Source organism: Gadus morhua, chromosome 18 (genome assembly GCF_902167405.1).
Source record: "Gadus morhua chromosome 18, gadMor3.0, whole genome shotgun sequence".
NCBI classification, from domain to species: domain Eukaryota; kingdom Metazoa; phylum Chordata; class Actinopteri; order Gadiformes; family Gadidae; genus Gadus; species Gadus morhua.
Window position 1 is genome coordinate 3,548,303 of NC_044065.1, and position 11,433 is coordinate 3,559,735.

At 48.8% G+C, this 11,433-nt stretch overlaps 1 protein-coding gene across 3 annotated transcripts in view; it reads left to right on the top strand.

The window, feature by feature from the left end:
• Positions 1 to 46: 46 nt before the first annotated feature.
• Positions 47 to 11,433, top strand: part of lhpp (phospholysine phosphohistidine inorganic pyrophosphate phosphatase) — an 18,091-nt gene continuing 6,704 nt past the window's right edge. The window contains exons 1-7 of one of the 3 annotated variants that reach the window (XM_030340173.1): positions 47 to 174; positions 352 to 532; positions 685 to 872; positions 1,027 to 1,180; positions 1,611 to 1,674; positions 1,773 to 1,865; positions 2,323 to 2,414. In XM_030340173.1, the coding sequence (XP_030196033.1) occupies positions 402 to 532; positions 685 to 872; positions 1,027 to 1,180; positions 1,611 to 1,674; positions 1,773 to 1,865; positions 2,323 to 2,414 (722 nt within the window). In that variant the 5' untranslated portion in view covers positions 47 to 174; positions 352 to 401. The remainder of the gene's footprint in view (positions 175 to 351; positions 533 to 684; positions 873 to 1,026; positions 1,181 to 1,610; positions 1,675 to 1,772; positions 1,866 to 2,322; positions 2,415 to 11,433) is intronic. The other 2 variants (XM_030340174.1, XM_030340175.1) reach the window with 2 other exon arrangements.

An 11,433-nucleotide genomic window follows, 5' to 3' on the forward strand; every position in this document is an offset into this window, starting at 1 on the left:
CGGAGGCGCAACCTTCCTTCACACATGCTGCAATGTGTCGCCCTGTTGCACTATGAGCATTGCTGACCCTGTGTCGCTGACGGCCTAGGGTTTCTTGGGATTCGATCAAACACCCTTTGAGCCTGAAGCACTACCGGTGATGCACTCCGGTGTGACAGTTGAGTAAGGAGATGTGTATGTATCTTTAGCTCCACACACATTTGATCTTTCTTTGTTTCGTTTTGTTGTTATTTTTTATTCTGTGTCTCCCTCATGTAGGCTAAAGGTTGGGTTAAAAGCGCCAGAAATGCCAAACAAATAATACAAATAAAAACAATAGTGTGTGTGACGTATTGTCTATTTGGACTACAGGAACCACAACTCCGTGTTCTGCGCATGCGCCTTGAACGAAACCGTTCGTCATGGCCGACAGCAGCTGGACGAGCTCTGCAGAGAGTTTGAAAGGTGTTATTTTGGATCTCTGCGGGGTTTTGTATGACAGTGGAGAGGACGGCGGGACTCCAATCCCTGGTTCAGTGGAAGCAGTGAAAAGGTACAGATACACAGTTAATGCTGGTGCAGTTTACTGATGACAGTGTGTATTATAGGAGAGCAAGCATGTTTTGCAACTTTGCAAAAGGTTCAATGCAGTCAGCAGTGCAGCTGAGTCGCAACTCAATAGCAGCACGCATGTGTTGTTCTCAGACTCAAAGCATCGGACCTGAAGCTGCGTTTCTGCACCAATGAGACCCAGGCCAGCAGAGACAAGTTTGTGGCCAAGCTGCAGAAAATGGGCTTTGACATTTCCGTGTGTGAGGTGTTCTCCCCAGCCCCCGCAGCCGTGGCTGTCCTGAAAGACCGGGGGATGCGACCCCATCTGCTGGTCTACGATGGTATTACATCTTTTGACTTTTTATCAATAATAATTAGCGCGTTTTAGCAGGCCTATATGATTAGTCTATTATTTATATGATCAGGCTATTATTCATCATTGATCAACAATTGTGGAAGAAAATGATGACGTATTGTGTTTTTGTTTTGCTACAGGACTTCTCTCTGAGTTCGAGAGTGTTGACCAAACCAACCCTAACTGCGTAGTGGTTGGAGATGCCGCAGGGAATTTCACCTACGAGAACCTGAACGATGCTTTCAGGGTTCTCATCGGCCTGGAGAAACCAGTGCTGTTCGCGCTCGGAAAAGGGTAAGAGTTTACATCAGAGGGGGATTTATTGCCCAATAGCACACAGAAAAACTCTGAAACGACAAATTTCAAAAGTTTCTGTGCCTTCAGTTTTTGCCAGCAGTGCCATGTTTCAATTCACCTGGATATCTGCACTATTCTATGATGAAAAACTCATTTGTTTTTATTTTATTCTCCTTATTCCAAATATAAACTAAGCCGTCAGGTAATTCTTGGGACAGAAGTTACTAACCTCAACTAGCCTAATCCTGGTTAAATAAAGTTCAAATAAAATGTTTGTTTGATGAGCGGAGATGCTGTTGGACTTTTACCATTATTATAATTGCTTTAACTGGTTATCTCTCTCTCTCTCTCTCTCTCTCTCTCTCTCTCTCTCTCTCTCTCTCTCTCTCTCTCTCTCTCTCTCTCTCTCTCTCTCTCTCTCTCTCAGGAGGTATTACAAGGAGGCCGATGGCTTAAGTCTGGATGTGGGCCCGTACATGAAGGCTTTAGAAGTAAGCCATTCCTAGAAACATCGACTCATCTGCTCCACAATAAGAGCTGTCTCAAACCGTGTGCGAGTGTTAATGTTCCAACGCTCTGCCCTCTCCAGTACGCCTGTGACGTGGAAGCGGAGGTGATCGGGAAGCCGTCCTCTGTGTTCTTCCACAGCGTCCTCAGTGACATGGGCCTTCAGCCTCACCAGGTACAGTAGAACCGCTACGACTGGCGCCTCTAACGGCCAATGAACACGGCCCTTTTGGGGCGGGCACCAAATCAGCAGAATTTTCCTGTCCAAAATAGACTTGAGTCCCCCTTTTTAGTTTTTTGGTTTTATCAAATGTGCCTTCTTGAAGTGTTGTGCATTGTTCTGTTTGGTTGGTAAATTAACAAAATCCATACTTAGCATATGTTCAAAAAAGTGAAAACAATTCCTATTCCTTTTCGAGGCCAATGATAATAATGCATCCTAATATTATTTATATATATTATATATTATATATTTTTTTTTTTTTGGGTAGCACTACAAAAATGAGGCAGATTTCAGGCTCTGTTTGCTTTGGGCGACAGTGTTTATGGCTTTGGGTTGCACTTTTATTCAACCTTTCTGCATCTCGCTCTCACTCACTCCCTCGCTCACTTAACCACTCTCACCTGTGCAGGTGATGATGGTCGGGGACGACCTCGTTAACGACGTGGGCGGGGCCCAACTCTGTGGAATGACGGGTCTGCAGGTCCGGACTGGCAAATATAGGTCAGTGGTTTCTGTTCTTTGCTGAATGGACACACACACACACACACACACACACACACACACACACACACACACACACACACACACACACACACACACACACACACACACACACACACACACACACACACACACACGAAAACACACACACACGAAAACACACACACACGAAAACACACACACACACGAAAACACACACGAAAACACATACGAAAACACACACACACACGAAAACACACACACACACGAAAACACACACCGCAGCTTCCTGCTTTTTTGGACTGGAAAAAACAAATACTGAATTTTAAAATATAAATAAGAAATCTAAAAATGAAATGTATGGACTTCAACGGATCTTTCTGTCCCAAATTAAGTAAATAACACAGGTTTTAGACCTTTATATGTTTGTGCGGTCAATGCACACGGCCGTTTGGAGCGGACACCAAAAATGCAGCCTGCTACATTCGCACTCTTTGCCAACCATGGGATTTGCAAAACAATATGACTTTCATCAAACAAATGTGAGTGGCTTTACAAAATATAGCACGAGAAGGCAACGACTGAGATGAAACACAGAAACACTAAAAAGGAATGCAGACAAGCCGGAAAACGTAAACAAACCTCCCAGACAGCTCAGTCTGTGGGAGACTATTGCGACTTATACATTATCAGTGCCGTTTATCCGCCACAAGAGGGCGACAGCTCACCATAATTAGAATAGGCCTTGACTGATCATTCTGGGTCAGCTACCAGTCTCGTATTTATTACAGAAACTAGAAACAGAAACTACTCCAACGAAACACGTTGTTGGCTGGGATTTTCAAACCAAGTTTATGTCTTAACTCAAGGGATTATTATGTAATTAGAAAAGGTCTGTTTTATATGATGTATCATATGACTTACTCAAATAAATGGGGGATCCCCTCCTGTTTGAGGAGCTTGAGAACAAAGACCTTTAACGGCCTAGAAGTTTAAATGTCTGTCGTGGGATTTAACATTTTTAACATCGCATGATGACATTTTTCGGACAAAGCTGTGTTCTGGAAATGTCATCACATTTCCTGTTGTATTTGGCTTTTGCAATGTCCACACTTATGCTGATAGAGTAGTCGTCCTGACAACTTGAACTCCATTGTATTGACTTGTTCTACCCCACCTGTATGCCTCTCTCACCGTAGCTCTGTGTAACATTGTAATGCAATGTGTGTGTGAACTTGTTTTATCTGCGCTGTACAAGCGTGCGTTGACCCACATATTACTGCCGACCCTGTGCAGTATCGCTCCTGTGATGATATGTCAGCTCAGGAGGCGTTGAACTTTATTACGTTCACTTCCTGAAGTCCGTTGAGCCGCCACCATCTGCTCCTCAAAGCGATGACATCAGGTCCTCCCCGTCCAGGCCCGGGCCCGGGGAGGCCCGGACCCAGCCCCGTCTGGCCCGGGTCTGGACGGGGAGCAGAGGAGATGGGGTCACGGGGTCGGCGTGCAATGTGCTGAAGTCAGCACCCGGGGATAAACCAGATGACATGATGTTATGGCTCCTTCCTCCCCTGTTGAGTCCTGGGGGAGGGAGGGAGGGAGAGAGGGAGGGAGGGAGAGAGAGAGAGAGAGGGAGAGGGAGAGGGAGAGGGGGAGGGAGGGAGGGAGGGAGGGAGATGGCGGTGGGAACACTCCGCACTGTAGCTGAACGCCAGCATCTGTGAAATCAATAGTCGGCCACCGAGGGCTCTCGTTACCACCCCGGTGGTCCTCATTTGTGGACAATTGCTGGATCGCACACCCACAAACACACGCACGCACACAAAAACACACACATTTAGACAAAGGATGACTTTATTCAACGTTTTTGTGCTGTTTTTTTGTGTGGTCAATGTTGACATCACGCTGTTCTTGTTGTTGTGACGGGCCTGGCAAACAGCAAGCCCTCGTAAAGGTGTTTCTCCACCCCCGTTACCTGTAGGCCTTATTCACTGAGCGGCCATCTTCATTCTAAGTGCTAAGCGGGGTACTGAATCCCACCTCCTAGCTAGTGTATAGAACCAAGATGGCCGCACGGTGAGTAAGTAGGTAGTGTCAACCACGTTGCTGCCGTAATTAGGTCAGCTCTCTAGTCTTTGTCTGGTTCTCAAACTGAGAAATAAGGAGAATAGAGAACGTCGCGCCAACCTTATGGTTTCCCTTCTTCTAAATATTGTCACGTTTCGAGTTGGCGTTAAAAACAATGCAATGTTGTTTTCGCATCCACCCCTCTCTTCCACCTGATGTGTTCCTAATGGCGGGGCGACTATAGCTCAGGAGGTAGAGCGGGTTGACTGGTAACCGGAAGGTTGCTGGTTTGAACCCCCGGCTCCTCCTAGCTGAGTGTCGAGGTGTCCTTCAGCGAGACAACTGACCCTGACTGCTCCCGACGAGCCGGCTGTCACCCTGCGTGGTTGACACTGCTTTCGGTGTGTGAATGAATGAATTTCGATTTCGATAAATGCGTCAGCAAAATCCCCAAAATGTACATTAACATAGACACACAGTACATAGCAATGTTTCCATAAAATACATTCAGTACTTGTTTCTCACACATTGTCGGGCAGCAGCCCTCCTGCGAACCAGACGTGGTCAGCTGAAACGATGGGTTGTGTTTCACTTGTCGCACACCAGTCCATTGCCTCCACCCAGGGCGGTGTATTGCGTAAACATTTTCCTAGAAGCCGCAACGGCCACGGTGACACCCGCTGTTTGTCTTGCTTTGAGAGGCCGAGCTAGGGGCCGGGGGTCGGGGTTTACAGTTGTTCAGCGACAGAGGGGGAGAAAGAAAAAAAAAAAAAAACATGGTTGGCTACGTGCTGTAAATCGCTGATGTGGGGAAAACAGCTGTTTCCAAGCCAACCAGATGCTGTAACACGCGCACGCACGCACACACGCGCACACACACACAGGGGCCGAGGGAAAATGGCTTGCCTCAAAATAGAGACCGGGAAATGGAAATGAACGCATGTAAACACACCAGTGTGAGACTCAGTCGGATGCAAACTGGTGGCATTGAGATACAAACGAGGGCTGAACTGAATCTGGGGACGCCCTTTCGTCGGTTTAGCATATAGCAAAGTTTTCTCAGTTCTTGGACTCTAAATCCTCTAAATCCTTTTGCATTTGCATTGGGGACTCTCTTGGGAGCTATTCAAATGACTGCGAAACCTTTGGAGGTTTCGCCTCCTAAACCTTTACTTCATTCTCATGGCCTACATCCTCAGTGTCTTCCTTCACAACCTTTTTGTTTGTGGTCATGCGGGTGCAAGCATATTGGCCTGAAGTCTAAATTCTCTGCCTGTGTACTTTTATTTATTTTACCGGGGGATAGTGAGAGAAATGTTTTTGGATCCTTTGTATGTTTGTTTCACGTGAAGAAAGTGACAAAAAAGCTGACTTTGACTTTTACAAACGCAAATCATGAGAGCAACTCCTCTCCACCAGGTATAGCGGTGCCTGAGCATGTAGCGACGCTGTGAATGTATCCCAAATAGTGTTAATTCGAGGCAGAGCCAGGCGGCCGATGCAGTATCAGGGTGTCCACAGACACACTGGCAGGGCGCGCACGAGGCGGGCGGATGGGTCACCACACACTTGCTAACTGTCGGATATTGTTGTGCTGCTTACACTCGATCCCCCCCCCCCCCCTCTATTTAAATCCATAACTCGGGAAAATAAATAATTGCCCCGGCGCAGGCCTAACAACAACAACAGAGGTCCTGGGAACTCTCTGCTCTTTAATGGGGAACAGGTTTCCACTGGGACAGAGAGAGGCGGTGTTTTCGAAAGTGAGCCGCAGCCGTTGGAAGATTTGTCTCCCGATGTTTATTATCAGCATGGGAACCTCGACATCACTCACAGGACCTCTACAGCCTGCTAGACGGGACCTCTTGAGTCGTCACCATCAATCTATTCTGCTAGATGGGAAGCTCTAGAGTCTACTAGTTAAGGGTTCTAGGGTGTTCTAGGTAGGGGCTCTCAGACCTGCTAGATAGAACCACTTCACTGCAGTGTAATATTTTGCTACTCGAGCACGTAGCTTTGCGATGCAGAAGAAGATGACTGACCACAAACATGAATCACTTCAATCCTCCTTTAATGGACCTCTGTCTGTTTGCTAGTCCAGTGCCCTTTCTGATCCCCCCCCGCCATCCCCACAGCCTTGATGGTTGAAAGAAAAACAGAACGCTCTTCTGGACGCAACGGAAGTGACCCCTCGAGCCGCTGGGCATGTTAGCCCGCCGCTGGAATCTGGTCATGTGCTGCAGCCACATCACACGTGTGTGTGTGTGTGTGTGTGTGTGTGTGTGTGTGTGTGTGTGTGTGTGTGTGTGTGTGTGTGTGTGTGTGTGTGTGTGTGTGTGTGTGTGTGTGTGTGTGTGTGTGTGTGTGTGTGTGTTGTAAACCACCCTGTGTGTGCCATTCCTTATCTATCAGGGAACTATCTACAAAGCACAATAGATGCAAACACACAGAATGTCCCACCGGGGGTAATAAACGTGTCCCTTTAGCCGTTCGAACGCAGCTGTCGTCCTCGCGCCGGGGGTATGCAAATGGTTATCGGAAATAACTTTTAACGTCTCGACGTAGGACGCAGGAAAAAGGCCCATGGACGTCAGACCTGCAGCTCTGGGAAAAGGCTGCTCCAGTTCCCAGTTCCTCCTGCATGGCCTTCGTGGCCTGATGCACGTTGTTGGGAGAACATGAACTGGGAACTGGGGATTGAAGGAACATGAACTGGGAACTGCACGCTTGGAAGCGGAAACGTGCTGAACGGTTTGGAAGTGTAGGTGTTTTTGTCCAGTGGTTGGTTTTGATAGTTGAATGAGGACTCGCGCAGAGAGACACACGACCCTCCGGTTCTTAGTTCATGTTCTTCCACCAGCCCCGTCGGTACTTCAAAAGTGTTCCGGTGGTGTATGGCCCGAGGTGTTTCCCGCTTGCCCCCCCCCCCCCCGCCCACCAACACCTCTGATGAGCCGGCCCCGTTTGCCTTCGAGGAACCATGCAAATAGCCCGCATTATTTGTGTAGTGCATGGGCGAGGGCCGCTTATTAGGATGGCAAATATCTTGTTTGACGAGCAGAAACAGGAAGAGTTCCCCCTCCCGCCCCCTCTCTTCTGATTTGGAGATTCTCTGTAAAAGCATTGTTCTGTTTGCCTTTTGTTGTTGTTTGTTTAACGAGATGTGTAACTGTGATGGAGCATTCCCCGGGCGTGCCATGATTGAATCAGCGTGCGAGTTCTCGTGAACTGAATTGAAATGTAAACCAGCGTCGAGGAGCTGTTGGGCTGCCTCACTTCATCTGCCGTGTGTGTGTGTGTGTGTGTGTGTGTGTGTGTGTGTGTGTGTGTGTGTGTGTGTGTGTGTGTGTGTGTGTGTGTGTGTGTGTGTGTGTGTGTGTGTGTGTGTGTGTGTGTGCACATCCTCGTGTGTGTGTGTGTGTGTGTGTGTGTGTGTGTGTGTGCATGCGCTAGTTTGTGTGTGCCTGTCTGTGTGCGCACACCCGTGTGTGTATGTGTGCACAAACCTGTGTGTGTCTGTGTGCGCACACCCGTGTGTGTGTATCCGTGCGCTTGCCCGTGTGTGCGTGTGCGCAAGGCGCCGTACATGCCTAAGTCGTCCGTCCAGGACTCTGCCTTGTCCCTCCAGCGTCACGTGTCCCCGATGAACTCTGTCACACGGTGGCGGAGCGCGCTGTTAAATGCGGTCTGAGTGTTATCTCTGTGCAGCGCCCGGGGGGTCACAGACTGTGTTTCAGCGCGGCTCGTCTTACCCACATCCATTCGGGTGTCCATTAACCAGAAGCTGCCATCACGGTGTGGCTCTCAGGTGCTTCTGCGGTGACGTGTGACTCTGAAACCGGGAACGGTGAATGGGTTTGTAAGCTCGGTACGACGATATTTGTTTATCCTCTGGAGAGAAGGAGCTCATTTTCGTTGTGAGGTCCACAGAGTCACTGTGAGTCTCACTGTGAGTGTCTACATTTGCAACATCCTGGCCCTTCCCTTGCAGCTAATCAGAGATATCTTGCTTACATATATAACCGTTCTCACGCCCCGTCTGCTCAACTGCTCTTTTCGGCGTATCAGTGTTGTCTGTGTGCAAAAGGAAGCGTCACTTATCGCCTCTTTTACCCTCATCGTTGCACTCTGAGGTGTGGCCCTTGACATCTGTCAAGATTGCACGAGAAGTGCACGCGGCAGACAACTCTCAGGCACTTGTTTGGTGTGGAGCTGGCGCACGTTCCAAGTCACGTGTTTATGTGCACATAATCTCATCATTCTGCAGAGTCGCTCACCAGCTTCCGCGAGAGACTCAAGACTCACTTGTTCACAGTTCGCCTGGACTCTGTCTAGCCTCCACCCCTCACAACCGACTCTACTAAAAGCACCCTTCTTACACACTTATTATATGTCGTACGTCCTAGCACTTAAAATGGTACTTAGCATCGTGTAGCGTCAGATCCCATCTTTGTTGTATACGGGGAATGGGTTAACCTAGCAATTGTAAGTGCTTGGCACTCGTTTCTATGAACATCCTTACTGTAACGACAGCATTATGCATTGTTGTTTGTCTTTCTTCTAACAAATGTACTTATTTTAAAACCGCTTTGGATAAAAGCGTCTGCTAAATGCCCTAAATGTACAAGTCAATATTTATAAAGCCCTGTTTGAGGGCCATCCCACCGTATCAACTGATGTCTCCGGTGGCCTCGAGTGTGTTCTTGTCGGCTTTCCTTTATTCCCTTTGTGTTGGTTCTGTCCCTGCCCGCTCATTCCATTCGTTTCCCAGCGGCGCTATCTTAAGTACGCAACGTTTCCCATGTGTCACAGCCGGTTCGCGGAGCAATGCCACTATACACTCAATACCGTACAGTACTCTCAGTTCCTCTTCGTTCGACCACGTTCTCTCATTTCACCCTTGTAAACAGAAAAGGGGGAACAAGTGACAGTAATCAAAGCCGAAGGCAGCGTTTTGGTTTCACGTTGAGTCTACCAGGGCTTGTCAGTGGCACCGGCAGGAGAATCAACTCCACATCCACACACGGCGATGCCAGCTCTCTCTGTCCCTTTTTATCTGGTTTCCATCTGGGGGTCGGCCTAGCTCAGGAGGTAGAGCGGGTGGACTTGTAACCGGAAGGTTGCTGGTTCGATACCCAACTGATAGGCGAGGTCTCCCGGACCAAGACGGCTGACCCTAACTGCTCCTGACGAGCTGGCTGTCGCATTGCGTGGTTGACGCCGCCGTTGGTGAACGTGTGTTTGTACCGTTGTAAGCGGATTTGGGTAAAAGTGTCTCTGCTAAAATGGCCTTAATGCAAAGGGCTTGGAAGTGACGCCAGGCCAGAAATGATGTCAGTCCCCACACCGGTTCTGTCATTCTTACCCTCCCCCACGTTTCTTTACATCGGTTCCAGAGGCGTGAACCATGACTTGTAGGGCAGTCTGAGCCGAGTGGACTGTAGTTCCAACGTTTATGGTTGTTCTTGTGTACAAACAAAAATGTCACCCGTCAAAGTCATTCCAAATTAAAAGCGTGGAGGGCATCGACGTGTGTGACCGAGGGCGTGGTGGTATTGAGTTCTGCTCTCTGCCGCTGACGAACTCATGAATCCTGCGTGTGTTTTCACGCTGTCCCTGTTTAAACGACAATCGGCAGATATTTGCAATCAATCGATCCAGTGAATGTCTCACTCAGTAACAACTCACTCAAATGCAGACAATGGGAACTATATTCTATATCTGAATGTGAATATAGTTATGTTTGTCTTAATTAAGATCCTAAGTCTTTTTATTCATGACCTTGTCAAGATGTCAAGATACTACGTTCATTAGTCATCACACGGTCCACCGTCAACCAAATATACTTTGTGATGAACCATAAATTAACATTCAGTTGGGGTTAAACAAGGTCTCAGAGGACTGTTTATCTTGTTATGCTGTTTTGCTATGTGCCACTTAAACCATGGCAATTATGGATCACCGACCAACCGTGTGTGTGGGTATTTGTGTGTGTGGGCACTCCCTACATACTTTCACGTCTCTGTACTTCAATATGAATAATTAACAGGTGTTTTTGCTGTGTTATGGCCGTTGCTTGGTTTGTCTGTTAGTTTCTGAAGGGTGACTCCTTCTGTAAGATAACAAGGTTCTCTCTCTCTCTCTCTCTCTCTCTCTCTCTCTCTCTCTCTCTCTCTCTCTCTCTCTCTCTCTCTCTCTCTCCTAACTCTCTCTCTCTCTCCTAACTCTCTCTCTCTCTCTCTCTCTCTCTCTCTCTCTCTCTCTCCTAACTCTCTCTCTCTCTCTCTGTCTCTCTCTCTCTCTCTCTCTCTCTCTCTCTCTCTGTGTACTTTTCCACCTCCTGAAAGAAGGAACTGGAGAGGAGGCAGAGCAGGGTAGCCGAAGACAAACGGCCAGCTTAAGCGCCCCAGATGGTGGGCTGAACCCGAGCTCTGGCTGCTGAACAGCCCGCTGCGGGCCTGCCCCTCGGCCCATTCAATAGATATCCAATCCGCCGCCGTAATTACCAATGGATGACCCGCTGGGGTGGCTGGCATCTGGGGCCGGGCGGGGGGGGACGACGTGTTTGTCCTCCTGCCCGGACACCCCCTTCTCTCTCTCTCTCTCTCTCTGTCTCTCTCTCTCTCTCTCTCTCTCTCTCTCTCTCTCTCTCTCTCTCTCTCTCTCTCTCTCTCTCTCTCTCGTCTCTCTGTCTCTCTGTCTCTCTGTCTCTCTCTCTCTCTCTCTCTCTCTCTCTCCCTCTCTCCCCCTCCCTCCCTCCCTCCCCCTCCCCCTCCGGCCCTGTTCCTTCTATAGGTGGGTGCGCGCGTGTCTGAGTAATTTACATCACAAGCTTCCTGTCAACACGCACGCCGCACCGAGTCTAGCTGCAGTGTGACCCCCCCCCCCCCCCCCCACGGGGCACCCCTAGCGCCCCCCTGGTAAGGACCTGGTTGGCAGATGCGTGGGCCTCCAGTATCCGATCGAAGTGAAA